The following is a 19940-nucleotide window of genomic DNA, read 5'->3' on the forward strand; positions in this document are numbered from 1 at the left end:
TCATATTATATCTGCTGTTAATATTAACCCACTATTAACTATATCTTTTCTTTTACTTGGACAGTCAGTCAAATAATCCATGGAAAAAACCCAATCTTTAGATTGCACATCCATAGTTGAGGGTATTAAAATGCTCATTATAAAGCCAACACTTACCAAACCTCTCCTGTACCATAAGGGCCACCTGTTTTCCCACTTGAGTGCTCCCAGTGAAGGACAACAGGTCCACTCGCTCATCCTTGGCCATTGCTGTGCTGCAGGGGAACAGACACGGTCACCCAAGGAGAGAAACCCAGCAATGCTGGCATCTGACAGTGCCTAACCCATTCTGGGAGCTCTCCATAAACAGAAATCGCCTCAAGGATGTTGTTAAGGAAGATATTCCTTCTTGTACTGATGGGTGACTGGACATTTCAACTGGAGCATTTCCTCGATGAGCATCTCAGTTATTTTGAAGTCTCTTAAAACTGATTCTTTCAAGAATTAAAAGTTTAGGGACTTCCCTGGTGGTCCAGTGGTTAAGGCTCCATGCTCCCAATGCAGGGTGCACGGGTTCAATCCCTGGTCAGGGAACTGAGATCCCGCATGCTGCGTGGCTTGACTAAAAACAAATAAAGTCTTCAAAATAAAATAATTAAAAAATATTTTTGAAAAAGAATTAAAAGTGCAAAGACTGTAGGGAAATATCCTAATCATCCCTCTTGGAAGCTGACTTAGAAAGTCTGTGCTAGGATTTCCAGTTTCTAAGGAAGGTAGGCCAGACACTGTCAATCTGAACCTCCTTGCTTATAGCTCAGTGCTTCAAAGGGTGTGGTGTGTGCCAAGCAAGACAGACACAGATTCAGACCAATGCAGGGCTGGAAATGCTTGATGACACTGTACACGTGGGCTTTCCCAGGTCAGTCCAGCACACATGGGCACTGACACTGGAGGGGGTTGCTGCTTAAAGCCCTCTTGTACACACTACTGTTATCACCTGAGCAATACCAAGGCCAACTTGAAGGACTGCACATCCTAAGTATAAGAACAGAGTGGGTCAAAGGATAGACATGTTTTAAATGACATTTAGATAATACTTCACTATATGCACTCCTTATATAGGAGTTGTATTTTCTAAATAAAATTTCTAAAATGTTTTCACTTATCTAAAAAAAAAACAGTCTTTACTACTCCTTTTTTAGACTGCCCATTAAGTACAATAGATGGAGACAAGAGTAAGACTTTCACCATACCAGTAAGGGTTCTAAGACCTGACTCCTAGGAAACATCACCTAATAAAGGCCAGGCCAGTAGAACCAGCTTTTACCATGGTTCAGAGAAAGTATAGTCCATTCCAGCTGAAAAAGGAGGTTGTGACATTCTGCCAAGTGAAAGAAGCCAAACGCAAAGGCAACGTGTTGTATGATTCCATTTATAAGAAATATCCCAGACAGGCAAATACAGAGACAGGAAGTAGAAGAGGGGCTGCCAGGGGAAGAGGGAGGGAAAGTGACTGCTCTGTGTCTCTGGCTCTTTTGAGGGGAGGGTAACAAAAATGTTCTGGAATAAGGTAATGAGGATGGCTGTACAACACTGTGACTATTCTAAAAACCAATGAGCTATATATTTTTAAAGAGAGAACTTTACGGTATGTGAATTACATGGCAACTTTTGAAAAACAACAAATCAGAAGTTGGGTCTCCAGGGTTCCCTTCTCTGGTCACGGAGGAACCCAGAAAATAGGCTACGTGTCCTCGGTGGGGAGTGAGACAGCAGAGCACAGCTCCACAGCTCTGCTTTGTAAGTGAGCACATTGATAAATCAAGCATCAGGAAACCACAGGCTGCACGCTGGCACAGTAATGTGTAACACGAACACCTTACAAGAGTAACTCTGGGCAATGACAAAGACAATTCTCACTCACCCTACAACAACATATACATATTAATGAAGTAAAGCCCAGTGAGATCCGTAATAGTAAAGATTTCAAAACACCACTCTCACCTCCTCCACTATACTGGGTTTTGAAATTCTAGTAAAGATGATTCTAGGTGATCATCCCAGGTCCTTCAGCAGAAAGACACTCTGGGCCTGCTAACTCACCCGATATCTGCTCCACCGCAAGTCAAGGAACAAATTGCACCAGGCAGCTTGTTGTCCTCCAGGACTTTGGCTATTATCCTAGAAAAGAAAAGGCGATTCTAAGGAAGGGACTGATTTAATTTCTTACCATATTTTGAAAAATAATAAATTCCAACCATTTGGCTTTCCTTTTTCAACTTTCTCTCCCATCCCTCAAATATCTAGGCCTCACATACTAGAGGAGGTTTTCAAACACTTAAATGCAGAACTTTTTTTTTCCCCTAAAAAAAACTTCATAAGAAGACAGGCAAAATATATAAAAGACCTAAAGCATTGGTTAAGAAGTCCAAGTGATCACTGTTCTCAAATACCTTCTGCCCAACTATGAAGACATCCAGTTCAAAGTGGTAAACTGATTACAGGGCTTTTGGGGGCAGGTGGGGGAGCCCTTTCTCACCACAAATCCATTAAAATAATGTTAAAGAAATAAAAAGGGATATATGGAATAAAACCCAGAAAGATGAAGACAATGAAGGATAGTTTCCATTAGCCATGAGAGGTTTTGCTGCATCTCTTCCAACCAGAGTCAGCTAGAGAAAGGGTAAAGGATGAGATGGGAAAAAGGTTCCCCAAACCAAGAGGGGATGTGGAGGAAACAGAAGAGGGCTCAGGACCTGCCTGCAGAACCCCAAAGAAGTTCAGGACTAGTGTCTACTGGCCTCCCACCAACCTCACAGTCAGGAAACAGTGCCCCACCCACCAGACTAAAGTAAGGTGGACAAGCACAGTCCTTTCTTAAGTCTGTGCTTACAACTGAGGCTGTTAGAGTCAAAATGAGAAACACAGTTCAGTGCAATTTAACTCTGATTTTAAGTTGTAAAATATGGCTCCAATAATTACGATTTCTCTGAAACAGGGTTCTTTCGTTGATTTGAAGCTTCCTGAGGGGGAGGTGCCTCAGTGGAGCAAAAATTCCTTTGATCCATCACCCCAAGCTATTGGCTACTTTCTACCTGATATTTCATAAAGATCTAAATCCTATAGCCACTTCCATAAAAAAGATACCATTATCATACCCAAGTAAATTCTCCAATTGGCCCCCCAAATGTCCTTTACAGCTGTTTTCTTTCCTCCACCCATCAAGGATCACACACTGTAGCTGTCATGTCTGAGACTAAGGATCAGGTTGTATGATTCTCTCCAGGGACTCAGGGTGTATCTGCTGTCTGCACAAGCAGCTGACTGTGCCTGAAGGGCAGGCATTTTGCTTTGCACCTGCGGGTAAAAGTTAATCAAACCCTCTTTCCCTAATTCATGAGAATCTGACCTTGGGTTAACTCTCAGTTTTGTTCCTCAGCTTACCTGATAAACGCCAATGTCAACAATGCTATCTAGACAACACGGCTCACGGTAAAGGCAACCCCTGACTTATCACCCCCATCTAAACTGGAATAATGACCCGAGAACTATGACTGGAACCTCATGCTTTTGCTCTTCTCTGACCGCAGTGGCTTCTGTAACTACATGTCCCTCGTGAGTGGCTGAAAGCCACGAATACAAGAATTGTTACAAGACTTTTTGGTTTCTGTGGGGCATTGAGCTTCTAGGCCAAGGTAACCCCTGTCCAGTGTAGATCTCAGCTCCTTTTCCCGAAATAAACTGCTCCAAAAACAATGAATGAATAGAAATACCTGTACCTGATGCTATCCTCCCAGAAAACTATGTTCTTGTCTATATCCTTCTGAACAGACAGGTACAATACGTAGTCATCTTATGAGTTTGAACAGCAGCTGAATTTAAAAACTTCCAGTGAAAAAAAATAAACTCCCAGTGGATGGTATGATACCTGTGGTTAACTCCAGCACAATATATCATCATTTAACTTACTGTCTTCTATCACAAAAATCAGATGATATTCTCAATCATCTAAAAAAAAAAAATCGGCCATGTTCCTATGTGAACACCTCAAACCTTTCAAAGGTTTAGCCAAATAAATATTTAAAAGCACAAAGAATAACTTTATGTTTTAGAATACCAAAGCAAAAAAAAAAAAAAAAGAATACCAAAGCAATAACTGAAAACATTAAAATAATAATTTAATCTGCTATTTTATAACAACTGGCAAGTCAGCTCACCATATTCATATTAACTGTTTGCTTTTTTTTTTAAAGATTATTTTTAAAAACTGCCTAGGGGAATCTCATCATTTTTATGTGTTTTGTATATGGGTTCTTTTTCATATTTAATTTGAACCCTTACCTTGCAAGATATTGTTTCCTCAATATCACACATTCCTTTTAATACTGACACACACCACTCTCTTAGCCAACTTTTTGCTTCCTAAGCCAGTGTTCCTAAATGATCTTCTAACATTAAGGACCCTCTTATGAATAGACTCCATCACAAGCTCTCTGCCAATAATTCTTAAATCAGAGAATGCAGGCCATGCAAACAAGGCATCGTCAAGGGCCCATCATCACCCATACAGGCAGCCATTTTCCTCTATACGTTCTCTAATTCTGGAATGATAAATTAGTAACATGGATTTTATGACTTAACTAGTGTTATCATGTTTCCAAAGAGAAATAAATAAAACAGTAATTTTTAACCAAAAGATGAAATACATTTTAGACAGTGTCAGAAGAATCAGTTGAACAGTATAACCCTTTCTTTGTTTTGCTAAGGTCTATTAAACAAGAGCAATAAAAGTATTGGCCTGAGTAGAAATTAAGACCATTAACATGCTGCATAGTTACAGCATATAGCCCCTAAATTGCAAGACTATTTCCTCTCCACTGGATTTGTTTTTATTTTGCAAGTGACCAAAAAAAAAAAATGTTTTAAGAGTTCAAGTTCAACATTTATATCAGTATCTGGCATGTTTCCCACGACTTAAATGACATGGCCCTGAAAAGGATCTGTAAACTACACAAAGATATAAAAATGTTATCACAATCAAAGAACAGAGTTTATCCAGATTCTATGCTAAAATAAATATGACACTTTCATGTCAGATTAAAAATTCAGTGCTATCAATCACCCTTTTACGATTCTCCCTGACCCAGGAAAAAGAAAGCCACACATACTTACTTTGTGACAGCTACACTGATGAGGGAAGTTGTAGGAGCTCCTTTCCTTGTAAGAGTAAAAAATAAAAACAAAAAATCAGCTTAATTTGGTGACAATCATAAATACCTTTTATTTTTAAGCAGAAGCAACAGTCTTTGTGAGAAAAAATTCTAAGTAAATAACACAGCCTAATAATTGAAAGAGAAATCAGTCCTTCGGTTTGGTGCCTCTGGGGTCCAAGGGACTATAACACTTTCATAAGTACAAAAATGGCCCTGAGCAGTTATGAACCTGCTTGCTGCACTGATCACAGGAACTTTACATTAACCTCTGCCTATTGTGCCAACTCGGAGAAGGCAGTGGTACCCCACTCCAGTACTCTCGCCTGGAAAATCCCATGGACAGAGGAGCCTGGTAGGCTGCAGCCCATGGGGTCGCTAAGAGTCAGACACAACTGAGTGACTTCACTTTCACTTTTCACTTTCATCCATTGGAGAAGGAAATGGCAACCCACTCCAGTGTTCTTGCCTGGAGAATCCCGGGGACGGGGGAGCCTGGTGGGCTGCCGTCTATGGGGTCGAACAGAGTCGGACACGACTGAAGCGACTTAGCAGCAGCAGCATTGTGCAAACTGAGTAAAACAGAGATCAATCAACATGAGCTTTCACTGGAAGACTCAGGGGGCTTCGGAAAACCATACTGCTAGCCTTTGGTAACATGATGCCAAATCACTAACCCTTCCAACTATGCCCTGCTTATATAGTCTTTGAGTACCTTCAACTGAGTACAACACAACACTAAGATCATCAGTACGTACTAGCGGGGCAGACACAAAATGGGCAAAGACAATTCTCCTGGTTCTCCTGATGTAAGTTGCTCCATTGAACATGAAAGCTAAAAGCAAGCAACTGTTTTGTCATCTATAAACACTAACGTTTCCCCAGCTAACTTTTACTACTGCATATTTTATAACGATGTAACATTTAACGCAGCAACGAGAATACGGGCCAAGTGCCTCAAAATCACTTGGGAATTCACTATTAAATTTTTATTGAATTAAAAAAAAAAAGAATCATGTTTCTAAGAATCATGTTTCTAAAAGAAGGTTGTGACTTATCACGAGTTCTCTTTTCCCTCCTAATTGTTTATTCAGTTTTCTGCTTGTGAAATGTAGCATAATGAAGACTGTATCTGGTGTTCAGTTCAGTTAGTCGGCCACTCAGTCGTATCCAACTCTGCCACCCCATCGACTGCAGCAAGCCAGGGTTCCCTGTCCATCACCAACTGCTGGAGCTTCTCAGAGATTTGGCTCCCAGTTTCTTGCATACCCAGTATCAACAACCTCAGAACTGTCTGAATGACAGAAGGGCCTTTGTTATGCTACTGAAGTAACTAGAGCCCCTCCCCACAAGATAGCTTCAGGATGGGAGGTGGTGATGAGAAAGATCAATCATGGGGAGGGAAGGAGGAAGACTTGAGTTTAGTCACATGTACAGTGATTTACTCAATCACGCCAATGTCATAAAAACCCCATAAAAATTCTGGACGCCAAAGCTCAGTGATGCCTTCTGGTTGTGAAAGTGATATGTCCTGACCTCACAGGGAGAGGGCAGGGATGCTCTGTGTTTGAAACCCTTCTAAACCAGGCCCTAAATATACCCTTTACAACAAAAGTGCAACCATTAAATACTGCGCTTTCTTGAGTTCTGTGGGCCATTCTAATGAATTACTGAAACCAACGTATGTGCTGTGCTTAAAGTCACTCAGTCATGTCCGACTCTTTGCGACCCCATGGACTGTGGCCTGCCAGGTCCCTCTGTCCATGGGGATTCTCCAGGCAAGAATACTGGAGTGGGATGCCATGCTCTCCTCCAGGGGATCTTCCCAACCCAGGGATCAAAGCCAGGTCTCCCACATTGGAGGCAGATTCTTCATCATCTGAGCCACCAGGGAAGCTCTACTGAAACCAGTGGTAACCTCCAAATCTGTAGACAGCCAGTGAGAACTGCAGATGTCCTGAGGACGGGGAACATTTGCAGCTAGCATCTTAAGAAGGAGGAGTCTCATGGAAGATTGAGCCCTTAAACAGGTGGAGTCTGACACTGAGCCCAAGCAATTAATGTCCAAATGGAATCACAGTATACTTGCTTGGGGTAGAAATAACTAGAAGGAAGAGGGTATAAGGCTGTGTCAAAAAGTTAAGTCAAAAAATATAAATTTTACCAATGGTAAAAGATGTAAAGAACTAAAACCCAGCATTTCATAACTAGCAGGTGTCACTTGCTATGTTAACAGAAAGACTAGTAGAAAACATTTCAACTAGCAGAAAACATTTCAATATGCAAAGTACTACATTTGCAATACTTTCAGTAGTACCTGAAAACGGAGACTTTTACCATCTAACTAGTGCATAAAAAAAATGAACCGTTCTTACCAAAGACAAGCATTCCCACAGATCATGGCAATGGCGTTGTTCCAGCCATACACGGCCACAGGGAAGTTGAACGCAGTGATGATTCCAACCAGGCCTACAGGATTCCACTGTTCAATGAGAGCATGGCCAGGTCCTAAGGACGAAGAAGGCATGCAACATGCTTAAACACATTAATTTAATGCCTGCTGAGGTCACAAGAACAAAGTCTGCAATCTTTCAGTTTCAGAACAAAGATGCACCAGATCACGTGGGGACTACAGATGCTTTGAGCAGATGACCTTACACAGCTGGGGAACACTGGTACACTCACCAGCATACAACAAATGCTGTTATTACCAGACTATCTTATAAACCATAAGGATATCCACTAAGCCTCTACTCCTCAAAGGAACTCTGTGGATCAGGGCAGTGCCAGTCCCATCTGGGAGACAAGGAAACTTCAGAGGGTAAACGAGACACATCCTCGGTGATGTCATCGACAAGGGCAGGGCACAACACAGGAGTCACGACTCTCAGGGCCATGTTCCTGACGGTGCCAGATGAAGCCTTCAGCTCACCTCTCTAAATTCAGGACAAGGTGACTCATGTACAGCGGGAAAAGTTTTACTAACTACATAAACGTTGAATGAATTAACTGTACACATCTTTACATACATATAGGAAAACTGAAAATATAAATTAAAACAGTTGTATCTTATAGACCAACTTAAGTCACCATAATCCCACAAGTTGTTGTTGTTCAGTCACTCAGTTGTGCCTGACTCTTTGCAACCCTGGGGACTGCAGCAGCCCAGGCTTCCCTGTCCTTCACCATCTCCCAGGTTTGCTCAAACTCACGTCCATTGAGTTGGTGATGCCAATCAACCATCTCACCCCACAGGAGCCTTATTTAATCAAAGGCAGCTTGAAGCAGTGAAGAACCAGAGCAAGGAGTGCGAAGGTTCATGAAACCTGTCTAAAAGCATTAGGAAGGCCGCACTCCCAGCCATCTACCTTTCTGGCCATACTCAGCCTGTCAGCAAGAACAGGGAACCCAGCACTTGTTCCACCTCACTCCCAGGCCCTCCCTTAGTCCGGGAACCCTATTCTCCCTGGAGGTGATGTGCTGGTACAGTCTCTTCCTCACACAGCCTGTCTCCTCCTCTCTGCCCCTCCCCTCCGTATCCTTCTCTCCAGGGAGACAGAATAGCTCTGATGACACCCTCCCGCCACACTCCGGCGACCCCATCACTACTGGAGCTGCCCTCAGGATAAAGTCTAAACTCCAGGAAAAGTTCCTTCCCAAGGTTCCTCCTCCACCCATCTCTCCCTTCACACTGCGCCCTCCGGCAGGGCTGAAGTAACACAGTTCCCCTAATAAACCAAGTTCTCCCATCTTAAGCTTTCACACAGGCTTCTTCCCCGTTTAAAACCACCCCTGGGAAGACCCTGGCAGTCCAGTGGTTAAGATTTCATGCTTCCACCACAGGGCACAGGTATGATCCCTGGTTGAGGAACTAAGATCCTGCATGCCATGTGGCAAATAAGTAAAAATAAACAAAATTAAAATGCAAGGAATCTACAGCTTTATACATTTCTTGAGGGAAAGAACAACACTTTTTCAACCAAGTATTACCTATTAGATCACTTGGCAGACACTCAACAAACATTAACTGAATTAATAAAGTCAAAGTTACCCACGAGCTTCTGCATAAATGAATAATCTATTTTTTTAATGCGTAAGCAATTGAAAAGGATTTTAATTGGTGAGCCAGACATTAGAGCAGGTAAAAATCAAAGTTACTTGCTTACACATACATACCTCCCCAAATTGGCAGTTTACCTTAACTCTGAAAAACCTCTGCAAAGTGTTCAATATAAAACTAACCTTGGCTAATGGGACTCACTGTTACATAGCAAATTATGGACAATAACTATACATTTGAAGAGAACTCCCTCTTTCTACCAGCAGGGAATTTGCCCAATATTCCAAGAGGAAACAGGAAAACGTGATTTTTTAATGTCTTTTCCTGATTATAAATGTAACCTAATTCCCAGTGTGGAAACTTTGGAAAATACAGAAGACAGACAGTACCAACCATTAATAATTCTGCCTTGCCAGATAACCAGCATTACTACTTCAGGAGATTTCCATCTCTGTGCTTTCAATACAGTCACGTGAATTCACCTGGTTTGTTCCACTCACATGGCAAACACACAAACTGGTAAGCCCTTGTCCCCATCACTGAGTACAAGGCCGCAGCACAGTTTAACTGCCAAAGACTGAAAACACCCTAAACATCTATTACTTGGGAACTGGTCACCCTTGCAACAAAACAGCCATTAAAAAAAAAAAAAAGATGAAGGAAGCACCTTATTGGAACAATATGAAACAATTTCTAAGATACAATAAGTAGGAAAGGAACACATGGTTTGCTACATATTCGTCTGCACCTGAAAAAGCTCCAGAAAGATACACTCAAGAAACCAGAAACATTTGCTACGTTCATGGGAATACTATGGAGTATCCCACTGGGAGGAGGAAAATATTTCTTCCTTCACCTTTTTAGTCCTCTTTAATTCTGTGAAACGAAAAATACTATCTTTTCCAAAAAAATCAAAATAATCTAAAAATAAGTTAGGTATATATAAAAAAAGAAGACAAAAGAAGTAAAAATAAGTACAACTTTCCTATAAAGTTTGCGGTTGGGGAAGGCAATCTTTATGATCTCTTGACAATATCTGCTAATAGACTGCCAAAATTATTTGCTCAGGCTTTGTCATGATTGGACATTTAGGCCATTCCCATTGTTTCCTGTTAATGGGACAATGCACACCCTAACACTTGAACCTCGGTTGCATTTCAGATTATTTACTTAAATCAAGATTCTGCAAACTTTCATTAAATATTTAAGGGATTTAAGGGAAACTTGCATTAAATATTTTTGGGATAGATATTTTTCCAAACTGTTTTCCAGATAAGATTGGTGATTCACTTCACAAAGTCTCCATAAAAAAGTGTCAGTCTCACCCATGAACTTGCCAACACTGAGCTTTATCTTTAAAAATTTAAAAAGTTTTAAGCATCTTGACCTGATTATTTTCACCTGTTTTAATTTGACTTTCTTAGTAAAGAGATTAAAGACATTTTCATATACAAGTATTTTGTGGAAACTGCTCACAACCAGAGAATCTTGGGGAGTTCTGTTTCGGAGTGCAACACTTCGCAGAACTGACTTCGCTGCTTACTTTCAGAAGGCAGGATGGGTCCCCCAATCATCCGAGATAAGCCAACAGCATAATCACAAACATCCACGTATTCCTGAACTTCTCCCACACCTTCCACCAAGATCTTCCCCATCTCCAAAGACACCTAAAAATACAAAAGACCAAGCAGCATTTTTCCAACAGAATTCCTGCTTTAAACATTAAATTTGAGGTGGGGAAAGCAACACATTTTGTTTCTACTTTGTGAGGGTTATAAACCAGTCTGTTCTTATTTTTCTGAAGAATTTTAAAGCCCAAGAATTGTCTTCACATTTTCCTGTCCATCTTGTTAATCCTTCCTCTAAAGAAAAGATTTTTGAAATATATGTTACAAATTTATATACATATTTTTGAAGTACATAAATTATGACCTTAAAAAGATCACATCTTATACACACAAGTAAAAAATAGCCTTATTCTTCACTCAAAGTACTATATATTTACTACAAAAATACTTTACCAAGCTTCCTAGTACTTGGATCTTCTCCCGCAAGGCATCACCAATCTGTCTCACTACATCTCCTCGCTTTGGAGCAGGAATCTAAGGAAGGAATGGCATTTTAGTGTCTGCTGAAAAGTGTAAGCTCATGTCTATTATCACAGTACTAATGTGCTGTAAAAGAACAAAGCACAACCACATCAAAAACATCTGTTTTGATCTCATCAGTGTCTGACGTGACAGGACTTAAAACCCATTCCAGAGACGGAGAAAATATACAGATAACACATTCTTGGTGAGCAAGGACTGTGCCAAGTACAGAGAGAAATTCAGATTGAACACAACTTTTTGGGATGACTCTGCATGCTTAGTTGTTTGTTCCTTCAGCCGTGTCCAACTCTCTGCGACCCTATGGGCCGTGGCCTGCCAGTCTCCTCTGTTCATAGGATTCTCCAGGCAAGAATACTGGAGTGGTGGGATGACTCGGCTGCTGCTGCTGCGTTGCTTCAGTCGTGTCTGACTCTGTGAGACCCCAGAGACAGCAGCCCACCAGGTTCCCCTGTCCCTGGGATTCTCCAGGCAAGAATACTGGAGCGGGTTGCCATTTCCTTCTCCTCTAAATACCTTACATAACCTGTAACCCTATATGATTCCCAGTGATGTTTTCATATGGGTCAAACTGATTGCAAACCCAAACCCTAAATTCAGCTTACTTAGGCTGGTGTCCAAAATCCATTCAAATCATAACACTCACTCACAAAATACTTTCTGAGCACTTACTGTGTGACATTAGCAACACTAGGCACTGGAGCTAAAATAATTGAGGCACTCATGGAGCTCAGGGCTCTTCTTCACTCTCTCTCTTCCCCAAATGTACACCAAATATCCTTGTATAGTTTTTCTAATCTAAGGGTAGCCTGGCTTTCTATTAACATTTAAAATGCATCCTGCGCCCCCACTACTTTGAACAGGCAGTTCTACTTCTGGAAATTGAACATAAGTGTGCAAAAGTATAGGTTACAACAGCATTTACTGCGGTGCTGTTTCCAATAGAGAAACAGAAACCATCCCAATGCCCATCAGCACATGATTGGTTAATTATGGAATAGCCATAAAATGGAGGGCTTCCCTGGTAGCTCAGATGGTTAAGAATCAGTCTGCAATGCAGGAGACTGGGGTTCGATCCCTGGGTTGTGAAGATCCCCTGGAGGAGAGCATGGGAACCCACTCCAGTATTCTTGCCTGGAGAATCCCCATGGACAGGGGAGCCTGGTGGGCTACAGTCCACGGGGTCACAAAGAGTTGGACAGGACTGAGTGACTAAGCACAGAATAGCACATAAAATGTCTGGACACTTTCTAAAAAGAATAAAGAAGATTTATTATAAGGAAAAACTTCTAAGAGCCATAACAAGACAACAACAAAAAAAGGCAAGATAATGCATATGGTAAGTAAACTTTTGCTTAAATTTGATGGAATATACAACAAGAGGTTAACAGTTGCAATTTCCAGGAAATGGAATCATAACATTTTGATTCTCTGCATTTTGTATGTCTGCAACATTTGCTATTTTTATGATACATGCACACTTTTGGAAACAGTAAACAAAAATTGTAACATTAAATGCAACAGCAAAGATCCTCTGTATTTTCTAAGGCATTGAAATGAGTTGAACCAAATTTAGCCCACACATTTATAGCCTTAGCAAATTGGTTAATTTCAACTCAGAATGGCTAATTCAGTACACATGACTATTCTGAGCTTATTTATTCTATCAGTCTTTGAACCACCACTTACTGCATACATTTTATGTGCCAGATAGTACACTATTCCCCAGGATTCAAGGGAAACAAGGCAGCTAGAATCAACTCCAATGGGGATGGCAGACACAAAACAGGAGATTATAATCTCACGTGGTAAGCGCCATGATGAAGCTAGACTATGCAAGTGGACCACCTTTGACTATTAACCCATCGTTACTTGGGGGCAAGGAGGTGGGAAGGAAGGGGGCTTTTTAGAGAGTTGAGGCCTTAAAGCATGATTGGTGTTTGCCATCTGAAGAGGTAGATAAAGTAGAGGGAAATTATGGGGGACAGAGAAGATAACATATGCAAAGGCTAAAAGGCAAGAGAATATGATCATTTCAGGAAACTATAAAGACTTCAAAGAAGTAGGAGTGGAAAGTAGGGGCCACACTGCAAAGGACTAGGTAAAGGATCCAAAGAGCAGTGGGGAAATCACTAGAGGGTTCTGTACAGTGGGGAGAAAAATCACAGTGCATTTTAATTTTTTAGCTGCATCACGCAGCAGGCAGGGACTTGGCTCCCCGATCAAGGACCAAATCCAGGCCCAGTGCAGTGGAAGCACAGTCTTAACCACTGGCCCACCAACAAAGTCCCTCACAGTGCCTTTTAAAACACCACTCTAGATGTGGTATAGAAAATGTTACCAGAGGGAGGAAAGATTCAGGCAGGAAATTATGAAGCCAGACAAGAGATGGTGGCTGTCTGGACCACAAAAGCAGCAACAGAGATAAACAAACTGTTAAGACCCGGCAACTGATCAAGTCTCAACCCTGGGTACACATTAGAACCCACCACCCAAGGTTTAAACTACATTCCCTCTCAGACCACTCAAACTTGACTTTTTTTGTTTCTTTCTTCCCGCTTCCAAAATGATGGGTAGGAGCAGCAAGAGACAAAAAGAATGTCAGGGTTAAGTATGAGGTGAGGGATGAGGGCAAGCAGGAACCCAGGAAGACAGTCCCACTGCCCGTGTGGGTTTGACCAGCCCAGCACAACAGCACATCAATAACCTTAGACCCTCCTGAGACAGCCACCGAGAGTCCTCGTCCCTGCACACTTCACTCTGAAGTCAGGTTTACAGCGAGCATCAGAGGCAGCCATGAACAGGGAACTAAGAGCACTGAGTTCATTATCTGCTGAGCCCTTTGGGAAGTATTGCAAAGACAACTGTGTTAAAGGGCTACAGAGACATATGTATACCTATGGCTGAGTCATGTTAATATTTGGCAGAAAACAACAAAATTCTACAAAGCAATTATCTTTCAGTTAAAAATTAACTGAAAAAAAAAAAAAGAGAGCTACAGGTATCTGGAATCCCATTATGCAGCTGGAGAAGGCCCATTCAAGTTCCTGTCATCAAGAGAAGAGACTCTGGCTTTCCTCCTCACCAGGAATCCAGAAGGAGAGTGATGATACCCACAGGGGATGCAGAGGGGCAGAAACAGGTGGCATTTGGACTAAATCAGCTCATGAAAGAAAGCAGCAGATCAAGAATTCCCAACCAGGTTCTTGGTGGTTAGTTTTAGTTAAGAGAAACATTTTTATAAACTGCCTTTTCATATTGTCATACTCTGTCTCCTTTTTCCTTTAAAAAAAAAAAGTTCCCTTTGAAAAATTCCAGGTCAAATACAAATGAACTAAATGGAACTGTGGTGTGTCCTCACAGGCGAGGCACCCAGAAGGGTCAGGGCCAAGCAGAAGTAGCACCATGCAAGTGAGGAGCCAAGAGGAAAAGTGTGTACACCAGGAGGGGGCCAAGCCTTGTTCTGTTCATGTTTGAGGAGTCCTGGAGGCACACTGAAGAAATGCTCCACTTCCTCCCTCAACTCTGGACTCAGTTGCTTAACTCAAATTCCAACAAGTGGGATTCCCATCACCCAGAAAAGCCACTCGTTCCCACTCAGCAGCCCCACTCTACGGAGAGCAATAAAACTGAAGAACAGAAAGAAAGAACATTAGGTGAGGAGGCTGGCACGACTGTGGAAGAGCAGACTTCAGATCAGAACCTGAATTCAAAAACAGCAATAGCAAAGTACAGCACAATATTCAAGACATCACAGTGCCAACTGCCACCCCCCTGGGCAAAGCCAAGACTGACCTAAAAGTCAGTTCAGGGAAAGAGAAGACCCTGAATTCACACAAATCTTTTTTCAAACAAGACTGTATTTACTGTGGGTACATACACACATATATTGGAAGTTTCTAATCAAAAGTTCTGCTAGCATTCAAAACAGCACATGCAAAGAGTGAATCTTAATGCAACTTATGGACTTCAGTTACTAACTGATGTGTCTGTACTGGCTCACCAATTATAAGAGGTACCACACTAAGGCAGGGTGTTAATATAGGAAACTTAGGAGTTCAGAATAAGCCACCCCAGAATGGGCCAGTCTGACAAGTTCTTTGGCTTTACTTTGAGCTACAGATAATTAAGGCCCAGGAGACTCAGGAAAAGATTTCTAACTCCCCTTAACAGCCCAAAAGAAATTAGAAAGGGACCTGTACCAGGAGTTATCACCAGTGAAAACTTTTTTATATCTGACTTATCTGCATGAGAGGGAAAACATCTGCTTACCGAACACTTGCTCTGCTCACATTCCTAGCACCTGTCCTCCTCTTTGAAGCCCTGGGCTCCTACCCCTTTACTTAGCTCAGGATGGTGTATAAGCCTCAACTGCCTGGATGCCTTTGGGTCTCATATCTTTATGCCTCCCCCTCATAAAAAATTAAAATTTGTTTTTCTCCTGCTAATCTGTTGTATATTGGTTAAGTATTAGACCAGCCAAAGAACATAGAAGGGAAGAATAAAAAATTTTCCTCCCCTACAGTTTCACCCTAAAACTTTTCTAAAATATAGTCTATTAATTGAAAAAACAAAAACAATACAGCTGTCCCTCAGTATCCATGAGAGATTGATTCAGGACCCCCACGGATTCCAAAACCTATGGATGCTCAAGCACCTTAAACAGAGTGGTGGAGCACAGTCAGCACTCCATACCTGCAGATGTGAGCCCCGCAGATGGGGAATGAGCTGATTTAAAAGAAGTCGACATGGCATCGGTCACTATTCTCTACACTGCTAGGGTGAACTTCACTTAGCACACTACTTTTGGAAGCAGTATTTTCTTTGTTCAAGGATTTTTTCAGTTCAGTTTTTGCTTGTATACAATAAACCCTGAGCCTAACTTATAGCCAAAATTAGTTAAAGGAAACGTTCTTCCTGCTTTGCACAGAGGCAGTCTCTTGGCTAACAGTAACCCTGCATCCAATTCAGGGCTCTCCTGGAGAGTCTGCCCTTCCCCAAGTCCCCAGAGCAACCACTGATTCCGGAGAAAAAACAACAAAAAAACCCCCACTGAGGCTCAGCAGTTCCAAATTCAGCAGCACATGGTTCTAAAAATCAAACAGGTACTAAGGTTTACCCCTGTGTGTAGGCATGCTAAATGACTAACTCATTTAACCCTTATGATAACCCAAGAGGCAAGCACACCTGGCCTCCTCTTTCTACGAAAGACAAAGCGCACTAAGGCGAAGTAACTACCTGGCAGAGCTGGGTTAACCTTTCAGGATATTCCTAGTTTCAGGCCAAGTATCTCAGGCGGAAGACCAAAAGGGATGTTCAGGGTAAACCAGAAGATCCAGACTAAGCCAGTTCTTTACTCTCCCCTCCTCCCGAGCCTGGCCCTCATCTATCAACAGCTCAGGGTGGTCCAGCCCAGCTCCAGTCAGGTCCTACACCTGCTCACAGAACTAGTTGAGACAGAGACGGGGGAGGCAGAATTAGCCTCAAAGCCTCATCAGACTGCCGAGGAACTGGAGCCTAGGCCCTATGAGAGCTGCGGCTGACACCACTCCCTCTGAACCAAGAATGCCAACCTACTGGTAACATCCCCTCCCTGCCCCTAAAAAAACTTGGAGGTGGGGGAGGAGCATATGGTTTATTTTTAGCATAGATATTCCTTTCTCTTTGCTTAATTTTTGGAGACTTGGCTGTTCATAGATCAGTTGGAGACCAAAGTGTTCATAGATTGTTTACGCTACAACAGTACAGAGTTCTTTTCCCTTTAAAATTATCCTGCTATTGAAGGCAAAATATGGAAAAGAGTACTAGTTTAGGACTACAGCTTAGAGATAGTCAAAGCCCCCAAGAAGCTCCAGTTTCAGCAAGGGGGCAATGGCTGCCTCCGGTCTGTCATTACAGTAGGTGTCTGTGTCCCGGACTCTGTACTTACATCTGCCCAGATGCTCCATGCTTCTCTTGCTTTCTCTACAGTTTCTTCATAGTCAGCCATGCTGGCCTAAATAAATATTTGAAGGGAGACAAAGGGAAAAGGAAAGGGCAGTGATGATCTTCTCCTAAGAACACAGACTTTTGGAAAAGAACTGTAAAATCCCCAGTGACCCTAAGATTTGTGGTTTAAAATGATTATCACGGGTTATACTTCCCAAAACTTGCCGGAATTTGCTAAGTTAGAATCTGTACTTTTTAAAACCTTGCCTTTCAAAACAAGGTCCAGGAGTCCCATCTTGTGAGCAATACCTGAAGTATATTAGAAATTCAGAACCTGAGGCTACAGCGTAGATTCAAGAGGTCAGAACATTCATCTTAACCCAAGTCCCCTGGTGATCCAGAAACACAGACCTCAGTGGAACCCCTCTTGGGTAGTCCTCTCTAGGGGTCTCCTTTTCCAGGGCACATACACTCTCACAGAGTACAGGGTCTCCCTGAGAATGTTTTTTTTTTCGAGCCAGGCAGTGTAGCATGCAGGATCTAAGATCCCCGACCAGGATCAAACACATGTTCCCAGCAACTGAAGCCCAATATCTTAACCACTGAACCTGCAGGAAAGTCCCTCACCCAGACATTCCTAAATGTTAAAAGGAAACATTCTTTGACTTTGTAAATCTGTGTTACTCAGAGATCACTGGCACAAACTCCCTAAGGGCACCTTGCATTTAAAGAAAAAAAAAAGCACTTACCTGTCTGACTCTTGCAATGGGCTCATTGTTAGCAGGACAGTAGGTGGTGATAACCTAAAACAAAAAGATGTTGTACATAAATAGAAAATGGGGGAGCAGACCAAATGGAGGAAGGTAAAAAGGCAGGTGGGTGGGGGCGGAACTAAGATACAATAACCAAACTCAGAACCTTTACATTGGTGGTGGTGGTGGTGGTTTAGTCGCCAAGTCCTGTCCGACTCTTGTGACCCCATGGACTGTAGCCCGCCAGGATGCTCTGTCCATAGGATTCTCCAGGTGAGAATACTGAAGTGGGTTGCCATTTCCTTCTGCATTAACTTGTTACAAACAGGAGACTAGAGTTTTCACTTTTGACCTGAACACTCAGAACAACCTTTTCGTCAAAACCCACCCTCGCTATCCAAATATTAGGCATCTAAACAAAAGCCTAAAAGTAACACGTTATTTTGCCTCTTCTTCCATTAACAGACCAAAGTTACAAGTTTTAGGGACTTCCCTATAGCTGAAATGGTAAAGAATCTGCCTGCAATGCAGGAGACGTGGGTCAGGAAGATCCCCTGGAGAAGGGAATGGCAATCGGCTCCAGAATTCTTACGTGGAGAATCTCATGGACAGAGCATCCTGGCGGGCTACAGTCCATGGGGTCGCAAGAGTCGGACAGGACTTGGCGACTAAACCACCACCACCACCACCAATGTAAAGGTTCTGAGTTTGGTTATTGTATCTGTATCTGTACCCTGGCGAGCTACAGTCCGTAGGGTCGCAAAAGAGTCGGACACAACTGAGCAAACACACTCGCAGTTACAAGTCTAGCTTATTCCCTCTCTCCATAACTCTGCCCAGCCTCTGGTCAGAGGTGAAAGGCCAAGGCTAGACAACCATTCATGCATTGGAGAAGGAAATGGCAACCCACTCCAGTGTTCTTGCCTGGAGAATCCCAGGGACGGGGGAGCCTGGTGGGCTGCCGTCTCTGGGGTCGGACACAACTGAAGCGACTTAGCAGCAGCAGCAGACAACCATGGGAAAGGCGTGTGTCCACATGAACTGGAGGGATACATTAGGGAAAAAAACAACCCAGGTATAGTTTTAAAAAGGCTTTCAGGAAAGGTATTTTATCCATGAACCTAATGATTGGATACCACAGGAAAAACAGGATAAAACCACCAATGGGGGATTGGGAACAATTAAAACCACCTGCACTTCCTACACCCACAGATAACTAAAAGATGCCTTTCCTCTAACAAAGCGGTTCATTCAACAAACTGTTGGGATGTTATATAACGTTTTCTTACAAGTTTTCTTTCGTATGCAGCCCTCAAAAAAAATCCAAGTAATAACAACCTTATCTTTCCATCCTAGTCTATAAAACATTTTATTGAACATTAACAGAGTCAAGCTGTTAGGGTCTGGAAATAGAGAAATGCTGAAAATCTGGCCCTCAAGGAAGCTCTGAGCCCGATGACTGAAAACCAGGATTTCAGCAACTTCGAGCTTGCATTCCAGAGGATTTCAAAAGATAATATAAAATTGTAGAACATTACCTGTGGCGCACGTCACATGTGAGGAGCCACAGTCAAGTAGAAAAGTCAGATGATTTCCACCGCCAAGTGTGTGGCATTTCTCACTACAGAGTGCAGAACTCTGCCGTGCGGTTTTAAGTACGCTTGGGAAGTTCAACCCCTTTCTGCTCCAAAATGAACTCGATTCTCGGTAACACGCAGGACCTAATATCTAGTAGCACTTTTAATGGTTCTACTTGAGAAAACGTTTACTATGGACTTCAAAACTTCCCACCCAGTATAAGCCGACAGCGTCCGCGGGGATTAGGGCTGGGCAGTGCCTGTCCCGCCTCCCAGGGCGAAGAGAGGCCGCAGAGATTTGCCCAAGATATGCATACCTCTCCCCG

General features: G+C 42.4%; 1 protein-coding gene across 1 annotated transcript in view; it reads right to left on the bottom strand.

Annotated features, from left to right (window-relative positions):
• ALDH7A1 (aldehyde dehydrogenase 7 family, member A1) overlaps positions 1-19940 on the bottom strand; it is a 40548-nt gene that overhangs the window by 17419 nt on the left and 3189 nt on the right. Inside the window, exons 2-9 of the mRNA XM_010846316.1 lie at positions 18035-18088; positions 17287-17352; positions 11271-11351; positions 10793-10916; positions 7565-7697; positions 5152-5196; positions 2083-2160; positions 157-254 (exon numbers count right to left, since the gene is read on the bottom strand). Of these exons, the coding sequence (XP_010844618.1) occupies positions 157-254; positions 2083-2160; positions 5152-5196; positions 7565-7697; positions 10793-10916; positions 11271-11351; positions 17287-17352; positions 18035-18088 (679 nt within the window). The remainder of the gene's footprint in view (positions 1-156; positions 255-2082; positions 2161-5151; positions 5197-7564; positions 7698-10792; positions 10917-11270; positions 11352-17286; positions 17353-18034; positions 18089-19940) is intronic.

This window comes from Bison bison, unplaced genomic scaffold (assembly GCF_000754665.1).
Source record: "Bison bison bison isolate TAMUID 2011002044 unplaced genomic scaffold, Bison_UMD1.0 scf7180017864235, whole genome shotgun sequence".
NCBI classification, from domain to species: domain Eukaryota; kingdom Metazoa; phylum Chordata; class Mammalia; order Artiodactyla; family Bovidae; genus Bison; species Bison bison.